Source organism: Grampus griseus, assembly GCF_964374135.1.
Source record: "Grampus griseus genome assembly, chromosome: 6".
NCBI lineage: Eukaryota > Metazoa > Chordata > Mammalia > Artiodactyla > Delphinidae > Grampus > Grampus griseus.
Genome location: NC_139000.1, coordinates 104,334,577 through 104,359,586, shown reverse-complemented (window position 1 = coordinate 104,359,586; position 25,010 = coordinate 104,334,577). Strand labels below are relative to the sequence as shown.

General features: G+C 40.0%; 1 protein-coding gene across 1 annotated transcript in view; it reads right to left on the bottom strand.

Annotated features, from left to right (window-relative positions):
- The window catches only part of ELP3 (elongator acetyltransferase complex subunit 3), a 113,417-nt gene that overhangs the window by 41,692 nt on the left and 46,715 nt on the right, over positions 1-25,010 (bottom strand). Inside the window, exons 9-10 of the mRNA XM_082655906.1 lie at positions 22,158-22,284; positions 13,246-13,439 (exon numbers count right to left, since the gene is read on the bottom strand). Of these exons, the coding sequence (XP_082512032.1) occupies positions 13,246-13,439; positions 22,158-22,284 (321 nt within the window). The remainder of the gene's footprint in view (positions 1-13,245; positions 13,440-22,157; positions 22,285-25,010) is intronic.

Sequence of the window (25,010 nt, the reverse complement as noted above, 5' to 3'; positions counted from 1 at the left end):
TTTTCCGATTTGCATTCCTTTTATTTATTTTTCTTCTCTGATTGCTGTGGCTAAAACTTCCAAAACTATGTTGAACAATAGTGCTGAGAGTGGACAACCTTGTCTTGTTCCTGGTCTTAGAGGAAATGGTTTCAGTTTTTCACCATTGAGAACCATGTTGGCTGTGGGTTTGTCATATATGGCCTTTATTATGTTGAGGTAAGTTCCTTCTATGCCTACTTTCTGCAGGGTTTTTATCATAAATGGGTGTTGAATTTTGTCGAAAGCTTTTTCTGCATCTACTGAGATGATCATATGGTTTTTATCCTTCGGTTTGTTAATATGGTTTATCACATTGACTGATCTGCATATACTGAAGAATCCTTGCATTCCTGGGATAAACCCCACTTGATCATGGTGTATGATCCTTTTAATGTGCTGTTGGATTCTGTTTGCTAGTATTCTGTTGAGCATTTTTGCATCTGTGTTCATCAGTGATACTGGCCTGTAGTTTTCTTTCTTTGTGACATCTTTGTCTGATTTTGATATCAGGGTGATGGTGGCCTCATAGAATGAGTTTCAGTGTTCCTCCCTCTGCTATATTTTGGAAGAGTTTGAGAAGGATTGATGTTATCTCTTCTCTAAATGTTTGAAAGAATTCGCCTGTGAAGCCATCTGGTCCTGGGCTTTTGTTTGTTGGAAGATTTTTAATCACAGTCTCAATTTCAGTGCTTGTGATCGGTCTGTTTATATTGTCCTCCTGATTCAGTCTTGGCAAGTTGTGCTTTTCCAAGAATTTGTCCATTTCTTCCAGGTTGTCCATTTTATTGGCATATAGTTGCCTGTAGTAATCTCTCATGATCTTTTGTATTTCTGCAGTGTCAGTTGTTACTTTTCCTTTTTCATTTCTATTCTATTGATTTGAGTCCTCTCCCTTTATTTCTTGAGTCTGGCTAATGGTTTGTCAATTTTGTTTATCTTCTCAAACAACCAGCTTTTAGTTTTATTGATCTTTGCTATCGTTCCCTTCATTTCTTTTTCATTTATTTCTGAACTGATCTTTATGATTTCTTTCCTTCTGCTAACTTTGGGTTTTTTTTTGTTCTTCTTTCTCTAATTGCTTTAAGTGTACGGTTAGGTCGTTTGAGATGTTTCTTGTTTTTTGAGGTAGGATTGTATTGCTATAAGCTTCCCTCTTAGAACTGCTTTTGCTGCATCCCATAAGTTTTGGGTCCTCGTGTTTTCATTGTGATTTGTTTCTAGGTATTTTTGATTTCCTCAGTGATCTCTTGTGAACCGGTACTTTTAAAAGACACTAAAATTTTCAATACAAGTAAACTCTCTAAGGTCTAGGTTTTATCATATGGTGTTGTTAAGCAGAACTATATGACAGAAAGACAGAATTACCAGCAGGGCTAGCTAATAATTTGTGGTGCCTAGTGCAAAAGGAGAACAGGGGGCCTCTTCTGAAAAAATTATTAATGGTTTCAAGACAGTGAGAGAAGAGCATTAGGCCAAGTTAAAGACCTATGAGACTACACAGGTTGCATGTCCCTGAAGCTGGCACTGACTACCCCAAAGCACAAGTCAGTGTGGACCTGGTAACACAGGGCTTTATAATGATGCTGACAGTTCATAAATGTCCTTAAATTTATGTCTGTCACTACAAATGCAATATGGCTTTAATGGTCTTTGGCAGTGAAATGCCTGGAGTGTACCAGACAGGAGTTTTTCCTCATTAGGGAATAGAAATGTGGCAATCTCCACTTTCAGTGATAAAGTTTTTTTCACTAAAAATGAAGAGAGAGAGTTCTATATATGTTGAGCATCTTCTATGTGCAAAGTAGTATATTAAGCAATTTGGAATATATAAATAGACACTGTTACAGACTCCTAGGAGTTCAAAACCCAGGTAAGATTACTGACCATCTGAACTTGATACATCCATCTAGGTGGGACTTAAAATTATTTTTAGGTTTTTCCATTTGTTTCACTTTCTTGGCTTGAAGAGATACTACATTCAAAAATATTCACTTTTCTATTTCACAGGTAACATTTTCAAGCTTACAGGCACTAATATTTGCAATCTGCTCATCAAAATCCTTTCAAAATGCTGTCTAGAGCTTTTTTGGTCTGAAGTTTCTTGCACTTCAGAAGCATCTTTTGGCTGCAAATTGGTATTCTATTCTAATGCTTCACAGTGATTTAAAAAAATCACATCAAGGCAGACAGCTGTTACACAGCCTGTGGGCACCAGCAGTTTAATGTGGCTCCATCATGTGCCTGGACAGAATTTTACATTTAATCATTGACTGCACCCTTCAGGGCTGCAATACAGAATAATCTATTGGGATGCTACTTCATAAAAACACCCGGTAAAATGGTATTGACTCAACTGTCATAAAATTTAAAGTGTAAATTAATTAAGAAAAAAAAGGGGGGTGGAGTGGGGAAAATGGCCAATTAAAAAAATATCAGGTAATCTAATAGTAAATTATAGTGTTTTTTTAAAAAAAGACAAGTGTAAAACACTGTGTTTTCACTTGAAATATCTTCCCTCCCATTTTCCTTCCTTTGTTCCTTCCTTCTGACACCTGTCTAGAAAATAATTCCTAAAATCTTCTCCTCCATGTATAAGTTTAGATTTGCTAGTGAACACTAAGCAAGTTGCTTGTAATTAGTAGAAGCTGTCACTAGGTGAACCAACATAGAGATAGCCAGATTTTCTAAAGGCACAGAACAAAAAGACACACATGATTTTCCTTTACTATGATTTAAAACAAAAATTAACTATAATTATTAAAATCACCTGGATTAAACACCCTAAGAGGAGGCTTTTTGCTTTGCTAATGGCTTCTTTCCAGCAAGACATAACCAACTGCTTCCAAATTAATAGAGTGAGGGTACTTAACTGCACTTCTAGACCACTATCAGTTTTCTACATTTTCAGAATCGTTCTAAAAGTTTAAAACTGAAGATAGAAGAAACAGTGCGATTCTCTTTTCCCAACTCAAAAGGTTTCTCAGCCCCTGAACACTGTCTAAACACTCAGCCTTCTCTTGTACACATCTGTATGTAAACCTTGAGTTACCCATTAACATTTTCCTTAGCACTTCTTTTTCAACATTTTACCATCAAGCCCTCGATACAAGTTTCTTTCTAGAAGTCCAGATATACCAAGTTCCAGCTATATCTGAATATAACTTTAAAAACATCAGTAAATGGAGCATAAAGTTTTTATGCAGAGATATGAAGCTGTTTTATCAGAACACAGCTACCAAATTGTTATTAAGTGTTAAGTGTACTATGTGAACAAGGACAGCTCTCCAGAGAGCTGCAATGGGGTCATGACAGGAGAACTAGGAACAGGGAGGTGTCTTTAATCAGCCTCATGTTTGTTATCCATAATATCATGCCTTTCTCCTTGTACACCCTTTTGGTTGTATAATATACGTATTCTTAATTCTTGCTGTCATAGCCCCTTTACAATTTTCCTATAGAGACTATATTTGCTGCTCCTGTTTTCTTGAAATCCTTATTTTTTCAGTTGGTGGTAAGCCAGGATAATGTTCCATAGTGGTATTTCATAAAGCCTATAAAATTAAGCTTTTACCGTTATAGCAATGTCTTTGTTGCTTTTGACTCGCTGGTTACAGCAGTAAGAAATTTAAAGCAAAAGGAGGACAAGGGGAAGATGGCGGAAGAGTAAGACGCAGAGATCACCTTCCTCCCCACAGATACACCAGAAATACATCTACACGTGGAACAACTCCTACAGAACACCTACTGAACGCTGGCAGAAGACCTCAGACCTCCCAAAAGGCAAGAAACTCCCCACGTACCTGGGTAGGGCAAAAGAAAAAAGAATAAACAGAGACAAAAGGACAGGAACGGGACCTGCACCAGTGGGAGGGAGCTGTGAAGGAGGAAAGGTTTCCACACATTAGGAAGCCCCCTCGCGGGCGGAGACTGCGGGTGGCGGAGGGGGGAAGCTTCGGAGCCGCAGAGGAGAGCACAGCAACAGGGGTGCTGAGGGCAAAGCGGAGAGATTCCCACACAAAGGATCGGTGCCGACTGGCACTCACCAGCCCAAGAGATTTGTCTGCTCACCCGCCGGGGCAGGTGAGCTGGGAGCTGAGGCTCGGGCTTCGGTCGGATCCCAGGGAGAGAACTGGGGTTGGCAGCGTGAACACAGCCTGCAGGGGGTTAGTGCACCACAGCTAGCCGGGAGTATGGGTAAAAGTCTGGACCTGCCGAAGAGGCAAGAGACTTTTTCTTCCCTCTTTGTTTCCTGGTGCGTGAGGAGAGGGGATTAAGAGCGCTGCTTAAAGGAGCTCCAGAGACGGGCGCGAGCCGCGGCTAAAAGCGCGGACCCCAGAGACGGGCATGAGATGCTAAGGCTGCTGCTGCCGCCACCAAGAAGCCTGTGTGCGAGCGCAGGTCACTCTCCACACAGCCCTCCCGGGAGTCTGTGCAGCCCGCCACTGCCAGGGTCTCGTGATCCAGGGACAACTTCCGCGAGAGAACGCGCGGCGCACCTCAGGCTGGTGCAACGTCATGCCGGCCTCTGCCGCCGCAGGCTCGCCCTGCACTCCATGCCCCTCCCTCCCCCCGGCCTGAGTGAGCCAGAGCCCCCGAATCAGCCGCTCTTTTAACCCCATCCTGTCTGAGCAAAGAACAGATGCCCTCCGGCAACCTACACGCAGAGGCGGGGCCAAATCCAAAGCTGAGCCCCGGGAGCTGTGAGAACAAAGAAGAGAAAGGGAAATCTCTCCCAGCAGCCTCAGAAGCAGCAGATTAAAGCTCCACAATCAACTTGATGTACCCTGCATCTGTGGAATGCATGAATAGACAACGAATCATCCCAAATTGAGGAGGTGGACTTTGAGAGCAAGATTTATGATTTTCTCCCCTTTTCCTCTTTTTGTGAGTGTGTATGTGTATGCTTCCGTGTGAGATTTTGTCTTTATAGCTTTGCTTCCACCATTTGTCCTATCCGTCCATTAAAACAATTTTTTTCTTAATTATTTTTTATTTTAATAACTTTATTTTATTTTACTTTATCTTCTGTCTTTCTTTTTTTCCTTCCTTCCTTCCCTCCCTCCCTCCCTCTCTCTTTCTTTCTTCTTCTACTAATTCTTTCATTCTACTTTTTCCCCCTTTTATTCTGAGCCGTGTAGATGAAAGGCTCTTGGTGCTGCAGGCAGGTGTCAGTGCTGTGCCTCTGAGGTGGGAGAGCCAACTTCAGGATACTGGTCCACAAGAGACCTCCCAGCTCCACATAATATCAAATGGCGAAAATCTCCCAGAGATCTCCATGTCAACACCAGCACCCAGCTTCACTCAACGACCAGCAAGCTACAGTGCTGGACACCCTATGCCAAACAACTAGCAAGACAGGAACACAATCCCACCCATTAGCAGAGAGGCTGCCTAAAATCATATATGTGAATATGTCCACAGACACCCCAAAACACACCACCAGACATGGACCTGCCCACCAGAAAGACAAGATCCAGCCTCATCCATCAGAACACAGGCACTAGTCCCCTCCACCAGGAAGCCTACACAACCCACTGAACCAAACTTAGCCACTGGGGACAGACACCAAAAACAACAGGAACTACGAACCTGCAGCCTGCAAAAAGGAGACCCCAAACACAGTAAGATAAGCAAAATGAGAAGACAGAGAAACACACAGCAGATGAAGGAGCAAGATAAAAACCCACCAGACCAAACGAATAAAGAGGAAATAGGCCGTCTACCTGAAAAAGAATTCAGAATAATGAGAGTAAAGATGATCCAAAATCTTGGAAACAGAATAGACAAAATGCAAGAAACATTTAACAAGGACCTAGAAGAACTAAAGATGAAACAAGCGACGATGAACAATACAATAAATGAAATTAAAAATACTCTAGATGGGATCAATAGCAGAATAACTGAGGCAGAAGAACGGATAAGTGACCTGGAAGATAAAATAGTGGAAATAACACTGCAGAGCAGAATAAAGAAAGAAGAATGAAAAGAACTGAGGACAGTCTCAGAGACACCTGGGACAACATTAAACGCACCAACATTCGAATTATAGGGGTTCCAGAAGAAGAAGAGCAAAAGAAAGGGACTGAGAAAATATTTGAAGAGATTATAGTTGAAAACTTCCCTAATATGGGAAAGGAAATAGTTAATCAAGTCCAGGAAGCACAGTCCCATACAGGATAAATCCAAGGAGAAATATGCCAAGACACATATTAATCAAACTGTCAAAAATTAAATACAAAGAAAACATATTAAAAGCAGCAAGGGAAAAACAACAAATAACATACAAGGGAATTCCCCATAAGGTTAACAGCTGATCTTTCAGCAGAAACGCTGCAAGCCAGAAGGGAGTGGCAGGACATATTTAAAGTGATGAAGGAGAAAAAGCTGCAACCAAGATTACTACCCAGCAAGGATCTCACTCAGATTTGATGGAGAAATTAAAACCTTTACAGACAAGCAAAAGCTGAGAGAGTTCAGCACCACCAAACCAGCTTTACAACAAATGCTAAAGGAACTTCTCTAGGCAAGAAACACAAGAGAAGGAAAAGACGTACAATAATGAACCCAAAACAATTAAGAAAATGGGAATAGGAACATACATATCGATAATTACCTTAAATGTAAATGGACTAAATGCTCCCACCAAAAGAAACAGATTGGCTGAATGGATACAAAAACAAGACCCATATATATGCTGTCTACAAGAGACCCACTTCAGACCTAGAGACACATACAGACTGAAAGTAAGGGAATGGAAAAAGATATTCCATGCAAATGGAAACCAAAAGAAAGCTGGAGTAGCAATTCTCATATCAGACAAAATAGACTTTAAAATAACGACTATTAGAAGAGACAAAGAAGGACACTACATAATGATGAAGGGATCGATTCAAGAAGAAGATATAACAATTGTAAATATTTATGCACCCAACATACGAGCACCTCAATACATAAGGCAAATACTAACAGCCATAAAAGGTGAAATCAATAGTAACACATTCATAGTAGGGGACTTTAACACCCCACTTTCACCAATGGACAGATCATCCAAAATGAAAATAAGTAAGGAAACACAAGCTTTAAATGATACATTAAACAAGATGGACTTAATTGATATTCATAGGACATTCCATCCGAAAACAACAGAATACACATTTTTCTCAAGTGCTCATGGAATATTCTGCAGGATAAATCATATCTTGGGTCACAAATCAAGCCTTGGTAAATTTAAGAAAAGTGAAATTGTATCAAGTATCTTTTCCGACCACAATGCTAAGAGACTAGATATCAATTACAGGAAAAGATCTGTAAAAAATACAAACACATGGAAGCTAAACAATACACTACTTAATAACGAAGTGATCACTGAAGAAATCAAAGAGGAAATCAAAAAATACCCAGAAACAAGTGACAATGGAGACACGATGACCCCAAACCTATGGGATGCAGCAAAAGCAGTTCTAAGAGGGAAGTTTATAGCAATACAATCCTACCTTAAGAAACAGGAAACATCTCGAATAAACAACCTAACCTTGCACCTAAAGCAATTAGAGAAAGAAGAACAAAAAAACCCCAAAGTTAGCAGAAGGAAAGAAATCATAAAAATCAGATCAGAAATAAATGAAAACGAAATGAAGGAAACAATAGCAAAGATCAATAAAACTAAAAGCTGGTTCTTTGAGAAGATAAACAAAATAGATAAACCATTAGCCAGACTCATCATTTGAGAAGACTCAAATCAATAGAATTAGAAATGAAAAAGGAGAAGTAACAACTGACACTGCAGAAATACAAAAGATCATGAGAGATTACTACAAGCAACTCTGTGCCAATAAAATAGACAACCTGGAAGAAATGGACAAATTCTTAGAAATACACAACCTGCCAAGACTGAATCAGGAAGAAATAGAAAATATGAACAGACCAATCACAAACACTGAAATTGAAACTGTGATTAAAAATCTTCCAGCAAACAAAAGCCCAGGACCAGATGGCTTCACAGGCGAATTCTATCAAGCATTTAGAGAAGAGATAACACTCATCCTTCTCAAACTCTTCCAAAATATAGCAGAGGGAAGAACACTCCCAAACTCATTCTACGAGGCCACCATCACCTTGATACCAAAACCAGACAAGGTTGCCACAAAGAAAGAAAACTACAGGCCAATATCACTGATGAACATAGATGCAAAAATCCTCAACAAAATACTAGCAAACAGAATCCAACAGCACAGCAAAAGGATCATACACCATGATCAAGTAGGGTTTATTCCAGGAATGCAAGGATTCTTCAGTATACACAAATCAATCAACATGATACACCATAATAACAAAATGAAGGAGAAAAACCATATGATCATCTCAGTAGATGCAGAAAAAGCTTTCGACAAAATTCAACACGCATTTATGATAAAAACCCTGCAGAAAGTAGGCATACAGGGAACTTTCCTCAACATAATAAAGGCCATATATGACAAACCCACAGCCAACATGGTTCTCAATGGTGAAAAACTGAAACCATTTCCTCTAAGATCAGGAACAAGAAAAGATTGTCCACTCTCAGCACTATTGTTCAACATAGTTTTGGAAGTTTTAGCCACAGCAATCAGAGAAGAAAAATAAATAAAAGGAATGCAAATTGGAAAAGAAGTAAAGCTGTCACTGTTTGCAGATGACATGATACTATACATAGAGAATCCTAAAGATGCTACCAGAAAACAACTAGAGCTAATCAATGAATTCAGTAAAGTAGCAGGATACAAGATTAATGCACAGAAATCTCTGGCATTCCTATACACTAATGATGAAAAATCTGAAAGAAAAATCAAGAAAACACTCCCATTTACCACTGCAACAAAAAGAATAAAATATCTAGGAATAAACCTACCTAAGGAGACAAAAGACCTGTATGCAGAAAATTATAAGACACTGATGAAAGAAATTAAAGATGATACAAATAGATGGAGAGATATACCATGTTCTTGGACTGGAAGAATCAACATTGTGAAAATGACTGTACTACCCAAAGCAATCTACAGATTCAGTGCAATCCCTATCAAACTACCACTGGCATTTTTCACAGAACTAAAACAAAAAATTTCACAATTTGTATGGAAACACAAAAGACCCCGAATAGCCAAAGCAATCTTGAGAAAGAAAAACAGAGCTGGAGGAATCAGGCTCCCTGACTTCAGACTATACTACAAAGCTACAGTAATCAAGACAGTATGGTACTGGCACAAAAACAGAAAGATAGATCAATGGAACAGGATACAAAGCCCAGAGATAAACCTACGCACATATGGTCACCTTATCTTTGATAAAGGAGGCAGGAATGTACAGTGGAGAAAGGACAGCCTCTTCAATAAGGGGTGCTGGGAAAACTGGACAGCTACATGTAAAAGTATGAGATTAGATCACTCCCTAACACCATACACAAAAATAAGCTCAAAATGGATTAAAGACCTAAATGTAAGGCCAGAAACTATCAAACTCTTAGAGGAAAACATAGGCAGAACACTCTATGACATAAATCACAGCAAGATCCTTTTTGACCCACCTCCTAGAAAAATGGAAATAAAAACAAAAATAAACAAATGGGACCTAATGAAACTTCAAAGCTTTTGCACAGCAAAGGAAACCATAAAGAAGACCAAAAGACAACCCTCAGAATGGGAGAAAATATTTGCAAATGAAGCAACTGACAAAGGATTAATCTCTAAAATTTATAAGCAGCTCATGCAGCTCAATAACAAAAAAACAAACAACCCAATCCAAAAATGGGCAGAAGACGTTAATAGACATTTCTCCAAAGAAGATATACAGACTGCTAACAAACACATGAAAGAATGCTCAACATCATTAATCATTAGAGAAATGCAAATCAAAACTACAATGAGATATCATCTCACACCAGTCAGAATGGCCATCATCAAAAAATCTAGAAACAATAAATGCTGGAGGCAGTGTGGAGAAAAGGGAACACTCTTGCACTGCTGGTGGGAATGTGAATTGGTACAGCCACTATGGAGAACAGTATGGAGGTTCCTTAAAAAACTAGAAATAGAACTATCATATGACCCAGCAATCCCACTACTGGGCATATACCCTGAGAAAACCATAATTCAAAAAGAGTCATGTACCAAAATGTTCATTGCAGCTCTATTTACAATAGCCCTTAGATGGAAACAACCTAAGTGTCCATCATTGGATGAATGGATAAAGAAGATGTGGCACATATATACAATGGAATATTACTCAGCCATAAAAAGAAACGAAATTGAGCTATTTGTAATGTGGATAGACCTAGAGTCTGTCATACAGAGTGAAGTAAGTCAGAAAGAGAAAGACAAATACCATATGCTAACACATATGTATGGAATTTAAGAAAAAGAAATGTCATGAAGAACCTAGGGGTAAGACAGGAATAAAGACACAGACCTACTAGAAAATGGACTTGAGGACATGGGGAGGGGGAAGGGTAAGCTGTAATAAAGCGAGAGAGAGGCATGGACATATATACACTACCAATCATAAGGTAGATAGCTAGTGGGAAGCAGCCGCATAGCACAGGGAGATCAGCTTGGTGCTTTGTGACCGCCTGGAGGGATGGGATAGGGAGGGTGGGAGGGAGGGAGGGAGACGCAAGAGGGAAGAGATATGGGAACATACGTATATGTATAACTGATTCACTTTGTTATAAAGCAGAAACTAACACACCATTGTAAAGCAATTACACTCCAATAAAGATGTATTAAAAAAAAAAGAAGAAATTTAAATCTAAAAATGAATGGGGAGAATGCAAATTCTTCATCTGATTGCCCGTGTGATCTATGCCTTGTTACTCTTGGTAGGAAAACTATGGTGTCTATGGCTGTGAAATTTCTATTCTGTGGTACCTGTTACCCTGCTCTGCTGCTGGGAAGTAGTGTCTTCACTGTTCTCTGGTTGCCCCAGTGAGTTAAATGCAAATACTATTTTTCTTTTGTTGTTATTAGTATTACTTATTGCATCTTTGTTTCTACTGTATTAAGTTTTTGAAACAATCTCAAAGTCACAGAAAAATTCCCAAGTGTGGTACAAATAACTATATTCCTGAAGTATAATATTTGAAAGTAAATTGGGAACAAGATGTCCCAATACCCCCAGAATACTCTAAGTATTTCCTACAACAAGGATATTCTCTTGGGTAACAGTAATACAACCATCAAAATCAGGAAACTAACATTGGCACTTTACTGTTGTCTAATCCTATACTCCATCCCAGCTTCCTGTGAGCCTCCGGTCACAGCATTTCCATCAGCTGATCAACACATGACCTTACTTTATGTGTATTTCTGTTTAAGGTGTCGGTGTGTCTCTCTCTCTCTCTCTCAATAAATAGGCAGATGATTCATTATCATGAAACTCATGGCTCATAGCTCATGTCTGAATGAAGCTAATCTAATACATGCCTTTTCTAATCAAACTCTCAAAAATTAAATACAAAGAAAACATATTAAAAGCAGCAAGGGAAAAACAACAAATAACACACAAGGGAAACCCCATAAGGTAAGGCACAGCATAGCCTTCCTGCACTCAGGAACACTACACACAACACTTCAGGCCATTTTAAACAGTGAAATCACCAACAGACAGCACAAAACTGCAAAAATCATGGCCATTAAACAGACTGTGAAAAGGACATGTGCACACACCATTGTATTTGTTATCGTTTGTTACATTTACAGTTATTTCTATCTCTACCAATATGTTGAAAACCACAAGTTCACACCAGTATCTCCTATTCCCAAACACCATGGGGTACATTAGAATTTTCTCCTTTTTCATATTTGGCATTCCCTTTTCAGATAACAGAAAACCCAGCTCCCATTATCCTTAATATTATCTGCTTATTAGATCCACCCCTTGCAAGTTACTGACCCTCTGTTGCTGTCCTCGTCTCCACACCCCTCAGACACATCCTCCTCGCCCTACTGAGCTCTGACATCTGGTGCCAGGTCAGCCGTCAGTGAGAACGCCTTCCTCACACATCTGGGCTGCAGCAGCCTGAACCACACCACCACCTCCTCCCTGAGAACACCCTTCTCCCCGTGCTCTGGGCCCTGCGGCTCCCTGTGTCCCTTGTGTGGATGCCTGCGTTGCTCAGTAGCTCCTAATGTCTTTTGGACTGAATTGTTCCAGAAAGGTGGAAGAGAAGAGGAAGGATAATGCAAATGATTTTGATGGCTGATTTTCTAGTCACTATCTCCTTAGTATTTTTAAAAATAGAGATCATTAAGCAATTTAGGTCCTTAAGTTGGGCCAATAATTTAAATTTGAGAAATAAATACACTGTGCCAGAAATGTGGTGTAAATATCCTTTGACCTTTAAGGAAATCCATTATTTTATATCCTTGATAATTTCCCTTTAGTTGATAGTTCTGCTTTATGTTATTAGTAGCACAGTTGTTGTGCTCAGTGGAATCCTAGTCACAGCAGCTGACTGGACATGCATTTATCGATCCCCATTTAGCCTTGTACTGGTAATACTGGAATACAGGCAGTTTTTGGCAGGGTGGTGGAAATGTGCCTTAACGACCAGGAAGTACAGGAATGGCTTTGTCAGGATTGTAGGTAAATAGGTAACTTTATGGCTTCTAAATTTTTCCTTCAGTGTTATGTTTCTATTTAAAAAAAAAAAAGACCACGATTGAAAATGAGATCTCAGTTTCTCCTAGAAAAGTAGTTCAGATGATTTCCTTCACACTATCAGGAATATGTCACTCTTTCTCCACATTTACATTAATGTCAGTAAAGAATGCTCGTTGCTACTCTTTCTTTTTTCTTCAGAGGCTCTAGAACAGGGATAACAGACACATGGCTCCACGTCCTCCTCCCACACTCACTAGAGTATCTGGGTTGGAGCAGATCTGAGAAAGGAAACGCTGATGTAGATCACAAGCTCCTGGAACCAAACACCATGCTCACTTCCCATCATCCTCCACCTCCTGGCTCGCGAATGGAGAGGTGAACATGTGAATAAACGTGATACTGGCAAAGAGGCTTGGACGTGCTGTCCTATCATTTCCATCCTCTCTATCTACAGACAGCATTCTAGGTGTCCCATTTTTAATTAAAAAAAATTCAAACCCATCAATTTGCAGTAAGACTCTTCTCATTAGAAACTGTTAACAGATAAGACTCATCACTGATGACTTCTGGCATAAAAGATTAACACATTACCTCTGCACTCGGTACACTCGGGTCCACGGAGGCACGAGGGCAAGGATCCGGGCCACCAATTCAATCAGGTCACTGGGAGAATAACTCTTGTATCTTCCCGATTTCCACAACTCATAAAGCCCAGTTCCACGAATCACCAGGGTAGGGTAGAGTTTCAAACCATCAGGACGAAAAGCAGGGTTCTCAAAAAACTCCTGTGAATAGAGAAAATGACTTCTCCATTAGTTATATGGAGATTACCCACAGTGAAGTTTCAATCTGGGGCTGGCTTCTCTCACATACCTATGTGGTTCTTAGACTGACTTTCCTTCCTATCAAGCGAGGGAAGGTATACAGAACAGAAACTCATTGTTTTTACAGCCTCAGTGGAGCAAAACATGTGTGTGCTGGGTGACCAAGCCCTTGCCAACCAACCCAACCCTGGTCCACTGCTGTGGTGTCATCGCATGCCACCCTCCCCACCTTGCTTTTCTGTCTTTGCAAAGGCAATTTCCTCTGCCTGGAAATTTTATCAGTTTTTCTTCATCTAGCTAATCTTCAGGTCTCAGCTTGAATGCCAATTCTTCAGAGAGGTCTTCCTGACCTTCAAATACAAGTTGCTTCACTTAAAAATGTTTTCTGGAATTCTGTATTCTTGCCTTCCTAGCAGCATCATACTGACAATTTATCAGATGCCTGCATTCACCTCTAGACTGTATCCTCCTTTAATAATGGAATATATTTAATTGTTTAAACTTTTAAAAGTTGTGACATAGATCACCATCTGGGCTGCAAAACCTAAACTGTCTACTATATGGCCCTTTGCAGAAAAAGTATGCCGACCCCTGGATAGGACTATTTTGTCCTCAGGCCAACTGGCACCATTCCTAACCCGGGATACACACAGTCCATTTGTTATCTGGACACTGAGGGATACATCTAATTCATCTACTTTGACACAGTAATTTCCTGCACTGTATCATCCCAGCTGGCTGCCTTATTTCTTTACTTGGGTTGTAGCAAGGAGACATCAGGCATTCTCCTTTCTATGACTTTGCACTGCTAATCTGCTCTTATCTTGATTTCGCTTGACATGTGATAGAGGAATGAAGGTGGACTCATACAGCTCCCTCTCACCCCGACCCTGGCGTTAGTACTTAAACGGCCAGCAGTACCGTATCTTGTGAATTGTGAAAATGCTTTTTTATCTTGTGCTGTTATTCTTACAGAGCTTTCCATTGTTTAACTTGGTTTTCAAAGAAATATATAACTATAGAGTTTTCGATCTCTCTCGCTGATTTCTGTCACAGTCTTAAATGCTATAATCTTTGTGCACCATTTGCTCTTAGGGCTATTCTTCTGTAATTGCATGTAATTTTCCCTGTAACATTTATATATTAAAGATTCATAAGGTCTTTAATATTCTATAGCCATCCACAAAGAGTATGTATGCAAGTCACTTTCTACCTAGTCTGCATCTATATTGGAACACAGGATTTCAGTAAAGTACTTCTGGTTACTCGTGTAATAAATTAGGGGGACATATGGGCTGATATAATCCTTTCATAAGAATGATGATAGATGGAATTGGTGCTGGACTTCCGGTTAAACATGGAGAATTAAAATATGTGTTTCTTTCCTTTCCTTCCAAAATCACACTGAAATAAGAGGAAATAATTTTTTTAAAAAGCATAAACCCAGAAGAACAAAGAGAACATCAGAGGAGACAGGAGGGGGAATAAGTGATAGCAATAAATTTTTGGAAGACAGAAAATGGATGGAAGATTGGTAAATGACTTTGCAAATGAAGAAAACTGTAAACAAACTATCTGCAAAGGGGGATACGGATGAAAGGGCAGCTCAGTCACACCAGAGTCCCAGGAATGAGCATAGATCAGAAATAGCAGTAATGACAGTTCTTCAGAATACAATTATGATTCAGATGATGTGAATATTATACCAACAAAAAGACAAAAACCTTAGTGATTGATTCTGATATGGAAAGTGAAAATGAAACTCACGATGCTGGAGAATGCTCCTCTGCTTCTACAGAAGAGTGGACTGAAGACAAAATTTCATGAAAATTAGAAGACTCTACAGGTGTGTCAGGTGTAACTATTGAATGTAATAACCCACAAAGTGTTAGTGAAATAACAGAATTAATTTTGATCAGCCGAAATAAAAATTGCTGGCCATAGGCATTAATTTCTGCAAAAATACCCCGGTCAATAAGGAGTTTAAAAAAAAAAAAAAAAAAAAGGAGGGAAAATGATTTCACAGAATTCTGTAAGTGTGAAGATATTAGAACAGAGACATTTTTGGGCATGTAAAAGGCTTACTTCCCATGATGAATCCTTTCTTAGAAAGCTGCTGGAGAATGTGTTTTTGTAAAGTAAAGGAGTAAACCAATAAAAAGGATTAACTTGGTTTCTAAAAAACAAAGGATCTGATCCTAGAGAGTAGAGAAGAGGAGCCCTAAGGAAGACCTCTGTGAACTAGGCACAGAGAACTGCCAGTCCAGTTTGGAGCTGGAAGATTAGACCTCCAGGAGTTATGACTCCAGCCTAAAAAAGGTACTTAGAGAATATCTGATAGGGTCAGCCACTGAGAGAGGGGCTTTAACACTGAATGGGCACACTTGAAGGTTACAGATACTCAGAGAACTAATAAGCAAATAAAGAAATAAGACAATTTTACTGTTAACTCTAGGAAAAACAAAAAGTTATTTAAGAAAAGAAAGTAGGTATAGTATATTACTTGGCTCCATGCAAATAATAATAACTTATGTAAAAACTGTAATGAAAACACTGACTACTCATATAACTAAAATAGTGGCCTAATAATATTGGGAGAATGGGAGTTCAAAGAACTAACACTTTAACTATTGTATTGGTAACAGTAAGACAAGAGAATCTCTCTACTGATAGTCAGGAAACAGGAATCCAAGCATAGAAGAAGGAAACATAGTGGTAAATACTGGGACCCCTCCCCCACCTCCCCTGGCCTGGCCACAACAGTTGAAAGTGGCGGAGGACTACTGTGTTTTGATGTGACCCCTTTAGGACTTACTGGATTTTCAAACACTAGTTAATAATAACTTTATTAATTAATACCTTTTATACTATAAAGATAAAAATTAATTTAATAAACATAATTTTGGTGGCAATGTGGATGATATATTAGAAGGGAACATGGCTGGTGGCCGTGGGACTTAGCTAAGCAGCTGTCTACCTGTGCAGTGAGCTGACAAAAGCATGAATTGAAGTTGTGGCAGTGGAGATGAAGAGGAGGCGACAGCCCTCAAAAATATTCAGAGGGAGTAACAGACAGGACCTCCTGTTAGATTAGACCCACGGTAGAGGGAACAGCGACAGCAGCAGTGATGTACTGAGCACTCGGTATGTGCCAGGCATTCTTCTAAGCATGATGCATGCATTACCTCTGCCCACCTTCACAACAGCCTCATTCAGAGATGAGGAGACTGAGGAACAAAGCAGTCCGTTTGCTACCAAGTGGCGGGTGGGGCCAGGATTCAAACTAGGCCCAGTCTGGCTCCACATATTCTCTCTTTCCTTCTGAATGACTGAATGTCTAGCTTGGGAGGGTATGTGGATGATGGAACACCAATATCACAGGAAACAGAAGACAAGGAGACCACAGGGGGAATGAAGTGTGTCCATATTGGACACGTTAAGTCCGAAGTACAAGTAAGACATCTGGTGCTAGTTGAAGAGTATTCAGCAATTGGACTTAAGGGCTAAGGCTTAAGGCTGGAGAGGAAATGAGATTAATTGAAGTGTAAGTGGTAAAGTTAGAACAGAAGAAAGATAAGCATATAGATGAGAGCAAAAGACAGAAGCCACATTTAAGTGGTGGGAAGAAAAAGGAGATCTAGTGGAAAAGAAATAGTCCTAGAGGTTAAAAAGGGAACCAGGGGACAGCAGAGTCACAAAAGCCAGGGAGATGAGAATTTAAAACTGGAGAGTCTTTAACAATAACAGGTGCTAAGACTGGATAAAATGTCAGCCGAGAAGTATCCTTTGGATTTGGAGATTAGCAAGTACTTTACAATGTTTGAGAGAATAGTTTCAAAGAGAGAGAGAGAGAGAGAGAGAGAGAGAGGGAGAGGGAGAGAGAGAGAGAGAGTGTGAGTTGGCGGGCAGCGGGGAGTGAGTAGAAGCCAAGCTGCAGTGGATTTGGAGGAAGCAGGGACACTGAAGCGTTTGTAAATGACGTGGGGGCACTCAAGGGAAAGGAAGGCAGGGTACTGCTGTTTTTCACTGTAGGCCTTACAGTACAATTTGACTTTTAAAATTTTGCATGTGTTCCTTTGATACAAATAAAAAATAACTGAAAACGTAAAGTTCTGTTTCTGTAAGATCCAACCCGACCAGGATTTCAACATCATTCGGGTCATGCATAGTCATTCATCATAAAACAGACTTTCCTTGGCCTAAGAAAGGAGACACAGAAAGGTGCAATAGAAAGGGTGCCTTCCTAAGAGCCTGTTTCTACCTGAGACTCACCATGGCCTTTAACAGTTACTTAACTGCGTCAGGTCTTGTTTCCTTGTCTGAGGAGGCTGCAACAGGTGGTCTTTTCTGATATAATTCTACACTACCTGTATTCTATGATATTACCTTAAGTATCGAGCCTTTACATTAAGAAAACCAAGCAAATGAAGAAGTAACAACAACAAACACCTCTAACCATACCTGCCAAACTGTAACTTGATCACACTGGCTTTTGGGAAAAACAGCTCAGTGGGGGAAAAAAAGAACTTCTGAGTGTCCAAAGGGTGGGCAAACATTAATGGACTTTGAAAGATTTCGCATTACTGACAAGAGGTTCTGGAGATAAATTTTTCCTCAAGAGAAACTGACACTCTCTAAGCATTTTCAGCAACCTGAGCTTGGATATCCAGGAGCAGTCTAATTTTAAAAGAATACAATACAGGGCTTCCCTGGTGGCGCGGTGGTTGAGAGTCCGCCTGCCGATGCAGGGGACACGGGTTCGTGCCCCGGTCCGGGAAGATCCCACATGCCGCGGAGCGGCTGGGCCCGTGAGCCATGGCCGCTGAGCCTGCGTGTCCGGAGCCTGTGCTCCGCAATGGGAGAGGCCACAACAGTGAGAGGCCCACGTACCGCAAAAAAAAAAAAAAAAGAAGAAAAAAAAAGAAAAGAATAAAATACAAAAACAGCTAAAGGTTATTTTGAGTAGTAAATGATATACCATTTTGGAGACCTGAGGACAGATGGAAAGGGTGAAGTTAATGCTCGGAGGATAAATTCCTAAGATGTTAAACATTCTCCATCACAACCAGGACTTTCAGCTTATAAGAAAAAAGAAAACTTCACTTCAAAAATAAATCTCAGTTACTGAAAAATATAAGCAAGTGCTATTTATCAGAAACAGCTATGAGCTCTGTACCTACCACTAGATAAGAGTGTGAATCTGCAATGAACAGACGCAAATGACCAGCTCTGCTCTTAGTGACCCGGAACTGACCTAAGCAACAAGGTGTGAGAGCAAAGCCAATTTATAATTAACACATGCAGGCACATAGCTGGGTAGAGGCTTTATGGATCCGTGCCAGGCAAGGCTATCTTGTCCTCTACAGATATAACATTTTTTAGACTTCTACAATTATACAAGTAGACCCTTTACTTAGCAACCCTTCCTATGGATAAAACACATTAAGGAAACTGTATCTGTGGGTTGCTAATAATGTGACAATAAAATAAAGTAGGGAAAAAAGAAGTTTTTAAAGTGTAAAATATACTGCCTACTAATTCAGGAAAAGTTGTGAATTCCAAATAGGCCCAAACAAGATTTCTTAAACAAAAACTAGTTTAAAAAAATTTTAGTAAACGTTTTATTGAAATATATCTTAGTATAAAAAAGTACACAAATCTTTAAGTGTACACCTGATAGATTTTTACAAATCATGTAGCCAGCACCTAGACACTCAAATCAAGAAAAGGCACCTTATCCAAACCTCAGAAGCCTCCCATATGCCTGTTTCCGGCTACAATTCCATCCAAAGCTTCTGAACCTCACATTAACAGGATTGTACGTTAGGTAGTCTTTTGGATCTGGTTTCCTTTGCTCAATATTATGCTGAATAGAATCAGCCACGTTGTTGCATGAAGTCATAATTAATTTACTCTTATTGTTTTATGTATTTCATTGTTTGACTACACCACAACTTACAATATTGATGTATTTGACTTTAATGGACACTTGGGTTGTTTCCAATCTGATGATACTACACTCAGTAATTTGTGACTGTGTCTTGGTAAATATGTGTGTGCATTTCTGTTGGGTAAACGTGAAGGAGTAGAATTGCTGGGTCATGGAGTATGCCTACGTTCACTTTTAGCAGATATTGTCAAACAGTTTTCTAATATGATGTACTATATTCCCACTGGCAGTAAATGAAAGTTCCAGTTGCTCCATACTCTTACCAACACTTGATATTGTCTTTTTTCATTTTAGCTATTCTTAGCTATTCTGATGAGTATACAGTAGCCATGCATCGTAGTTTTAAATTTCATTTCTTTGAAGATAAATGACTTTGAGAACTTTTAAATAGTTTTACTGAATATTTGAATATCCTATCTGTGAAGTGTTTGTTCAAGTTTTTTTTTTTTTTTCCCATTCTCCTATTAGGTGGTCTGTCTTTTTTTTTTTTTTTTTTTTGCGGTACACGGGCCTCTCACTGTTGTGGCCTCTCCCATTGCAGGGCACAGGCTCCGGACGTGCAGGCTCAGCGGCCATGGCTCACAGGCCTAGCCGCTCCGCAGCATGTGGGATCTTCCCGTACCGGGGCACGAACCCGTGTCCCCTGCATCAGCAGGCAGACTCTCAACCACTGCGCCACCAGGGAAGCCCATGTCTTTTTTTTTAAAATTGATTTGTAAAAATATTTAAGACCATCTATAGATTAATTTTTCAGAGAATTTTTCTCTAGAGAGAAATCAGATTTCTCATTTTAGCTCTATTTTGTTACTCATTTGCTGGGATGCAGTTAGAAAAGGCATATGGTCTGCTCACATTCCCTGTAGGTTTCTTTGAAAAGATTATAAACAAGCAGATAAATCCGTTTACATGAAGGACTGTCTTTGCAATATTATTTCTGAACTATTCTTTATTTTGAAGACACTAAGAAAATGAATTTTAAGACTCAGCTATTTGCTATTACTTGACATATTTTTTCCAAGGGCACTTAAAGTTATGAATTCTGGTTATACCACTGGCCCACCTAGGAGCTGTGCTAAAGAAAAGTGTGTTTCAGGTGCCTTTTAGGCTTGAAGTCTGGGTGCCTGGCTAGTACTACTGAGGGGAAGATATTGGACTCAAAATCTATTACATAGTCAATATGGGAGAATTAATAACATCTGTGAATTAATGCTGTCTTATAAAATAGGCTTTTATTTGTAATTCATTGGCTTAGAAATAAACTTTTTAAAAGGAAATAATTATTAACTTCACAAATAAGGCATGATGAATTCTATTGTTCTAATAAACAGAGCAAAATAAAAGCAATTTTGTGGATGAAATAACTTGATAAATATTTTCATTCTCTTCTCTAGAAGGATATCCTTAAGCCACTTTCCCTATTTGAGAATCTGAAGGAAAAAAGCGTTTTGAACAATCTCATTTCCCAAGACAAAGCTAACATGAATCAAGCTAACATGTGATAGAGTAAAAACAAACAAACAAACAAAGAAACAAATGAACCCCAGAGTTAGGTATTAAAATTCAAAGAACAGAAAGCCTAGAGGAAAACAGAATATTTTCTTCCACTGTTTAATGAAATGCTGTATGAGAAAGGCAGTTCTAAGCTTAGAAGTATCTCAAGAAATCATCACTAAGAAAGTAAGTAAGTAAATAAGATAGATTTGACAACAGAAACAAAAGGTCAAGGATAGGTTGGGGGAAATATTTTTAACAAATATAAAAAACAATCCATAATGTTATTACCTAGAAAGTCCATATAATTAATATTAAAAATATTCATATCCAATAGAGTAACTGGTCAGAGGACAAAAACACACAATTCCAAAAAGATGAAAGAATTATACTTATTAAATACAAACCTGAAAAATACATTACTTATAATTACAAAATACAAGTTGAAACGGCACTTTTATCCATCAAATTAACGAAGATAAAATATTGTGTGTGTGTGTGTGTGTGTGTGTGTGTGTGTGTGTGTGTGTGTGTGTATATATATGTATGTAGAAAATACATACACAGGAGAGAATTATTTTGGGAGAAAGATAACCCTGCTGAAATGAGTATAAGTTGTTACAACCCTGGGAAAAACAACTAAGTAATATGGTGAGATTCTTAAAGTAGTTATACCTTTACCTGATAATTCTACTCCAGGGAATTTGTCCTAAAGAAATAACCCTAAATACTACAAAAAATTACAGGTGTAAAATTTGTTGATGTGCAGTCTATTTATAATATCAAAAACTGATAATATCTTCAATTAAAAAAACTGGAAGTGGTTAAGCAAAGTATGGCATATTTGTTCAATGGAAATTAAGTGGATATTTAAATATGTTAACCTTTTAACAGAGACCAGGCTATAACAGGAATAAATGCTTGCTATAATGTTAAGTGAAAAAGCTATTAAAATAATTACCTATCATATACATAAGTATATCTCTGTGTATCTATGTATCACCCACCTCATCCCCTAAAAAATTCTAAGTATAAAAAAGTCCTGGGAGTATACTGACATGTTAGAGTTTTATTTGGTGTCGGGGCTGTGAGTGACTCCTCTTTCTCCACTGTGTCATAATGAGAATGTCTTGCTTTAATAATGGGAAAAAAATCAACAGTAAATAATCAAAGAGCAGAGAGGGTAGAAGCAGCATGCAGAGGCATTCTCAAGTAGCTTGGTTTAAGGTAACACTTACTGTAAACTGTTCAATGTCTCTCTCTAGTCCCACATTTGGCAGATCGGGCATCATATGAGCCACAACTTTGAAACCAGAATCTTTGGCCAGGTGAAAGGACTCACATACCGCCTTCACAGTGTGGCCCCTGAAGAAGAAAATTCACTACCTGTTACACAAATAAATGGGCAACAAGGTGAGTACAAGGAATAGAGGGAAAACAATCTCTGAGACAGGTAACAGTAGCTCTATAATGAAGAATATGGTTGGGGAAAAAGAAATCTTAGAGAGTCATTTTTACATCTCCACCTCTGAGAAGGCCTGGAAAAAAATAATTTTACTTCTGAGATATTTCTCAGAAATTCCCTTATGCACTTACTCAAAGTTCTGACAGTAAGTGACTGAGGTCACAGGAGTTAATATACACTAAAATTATTTGATTTAGCATCATCGGCCAAAATAAGCTTGCTAATGTAAATATCTAGGTTAAAAACAAGAATAATGAGCTCAAAACCATGCAGGAGCAGCATCTTGTTATGCTCTTTCCTTTAAAAATCTTTTAACAAATAATTTCATTTGGAGAAAGAAAGGGAGGGAGGGGGGAAAGAGAGGAGAGAGGAGAGAGAGGAGAGAGAGGAGAGAGAGAGAGAGAGAGAGAGGGAGAGAGGGAGAGAGGGAGAGAGGGAGAGAGGGAGAGAGGGAGAGAGGGAGAGAGGGAGAGAGGGAGAGAGGGAGAGAGGGAGAGAGGGAGAGAGGGAGAGAGGGAGAGAGGGAGAGAGGGAGAGAGGGAGAGAGGGAGAGAGGGAGAGAGGGAGAGAGAGAGAGAGGGAGGGAGGGAGGGAGGGAGGGAGGGAGGGAGGGAGGGAGGGATACATCTATACACAAAGTAGATTTCACTCTGGTGGCCTGGAGGGCCCTAAAAAAAAAAGTAAGAAGAGAGAATGATTTAGTGACAAGGCAGAATCATTTGGGGCCAGCTGTATAAATCATCTTAACATTCTAGTGCCACATTCAAGTAAGAAGCAAGCCCGAATAATAGTTTGGGGCTACTAAAGACTGAAGCCCTGTGTCAATCCTTTCACCACCTAGCCATTCCCATTCACCACCAAAGAATCCTACAAACCATGGACTCCTTCCCACTCTCTGAAGGTTCCCATCCATTTCCATGGCTTCCATCTCTAATCTCTCTCTCTTTTTTTTTTTTTTTACGGTACGCAGGCCTCTCACTGTTGTGGCCTCTCCCGTTGTGGATCCGGACGTGCAGGCTCAGCGGCCATGGCTCACGGGCCCAGCCGCTCCGTGGCATGTGGGATCCTCCCAGACCGGGGCACGAACCCGTGTCCCCTGCATCGGCAGGCGGACTCTCAACCACTGCGCCACCAGGGAAGCCCCTCTAATCTCTTTTTGCTAATGACTTCTCAATCTATATGACTGGGCCAGGCCTGTCTTCTGACACCACGCCCAAATATCCAATACTCTAATGCTGCACTGTACAATATTAGAGTCACGAGGCACACGTGGTTATTCAAGTTTATCTTTAAATTAATTCAGATGAAAAATTCAATTTCTCGGTTGTGCTATCACAGTGGACAGTGCGGGTACAGAACATTTCAGTCACTGCAGAATGTTCTGCTGGACAGCCCGCTCTAAAGCAAACCTTCAACCAGTTGTCCCACAAGTACCTAAAACTTAGTTTATTCAAAATGAAACTCACCTTCCCTCCAAGCCTATTTCCCATTCTCTCTTACGCTCATTCCCACTCAGTCACCGAACACTGCTTTTCAGGACATCATTTCCTGCTTAAATTACCGCAGCAGCCTCTGAACTGACCTTGCTTCTAGCTTGGTCTCCTTAGTCCACCCTCACACTGTGATCCCCAGGACTTCCCTGCTGGTCCAGTGGTAAAGAATCCGCCTTCCAATGCAGGGGACGCGGGTGCAATCCCTGGTCAGGGAACTGAGATTCCACATGTCGCAGGTCAGCTGGGCCCGTGCGCCTCAACTAGAGCCCGCATGTCTCAAACTACAGAGCCTGTGCACAACTAGAGAAGAGAAAACCCGCACGCCACAAATAGAGAGAAGCCCGTGCACCACAACAAGGAGCCTGTGTGCCGCAACTGAGACCTGACGCAGCCAAAAATAAGTAAATAAAATAAAAAACGAATCTTTTAAAATAAATAAATAAATAAAATAAAATGCAGGTACGCCTTGATCACAAGTTAGCTTGCAGCCGGGCCTTGGATTAAAGCCCAAACTTGCTGGGCTGACTTCTAAGGCGCCCCATGGTCTGGCCATCCTGCTGACCCTTTCAGCCTCACCTCTTACCACGCTCCTACCTCACGCTCCACACTCCCACCAAATGAAACCACTCCAATTTCCCGAAATGTGCCATGTGCTCCTATCCTCAGGAGCTTGCTCGTACTCTTCTTTCTGCCTGAAAAAATCTGCCTCTTCCCCACCTGACTAACTCAGACTCTTCCTGTAAGTCTCAGCTTCAATGTCACTTTCTTCGAAAAGCTTCCCTGACCTTCCAGAGACTCCTTCCACCCCCAAGGTACCTCTCTGGTGTAGCCTTCGTTACTGCAGCAGCCCTACCAGCGTTCCCGGTTCAAGCCTTCCCCGACAAGAATGCATCCTATGCAGGCTGATCTTTCTCAAGCTTGATATCCATCTGACTCTTCCTGTGCAAAGTATTTAATAGACCTCTATTACCTAACGGGAAGCATCCGCCCTCCTTAGCCTGGCACTCTTCCTGGTTGTTGCTAAGATGCTGACCCATGTGTTTCCCTAGTTTCCCTTTACTTCCTTCTCTGAGCACAACCCTCTGCCATGTCTACCCAAATCCTATTAAAGTGAAGCAGCCTTTAAGGTCCAA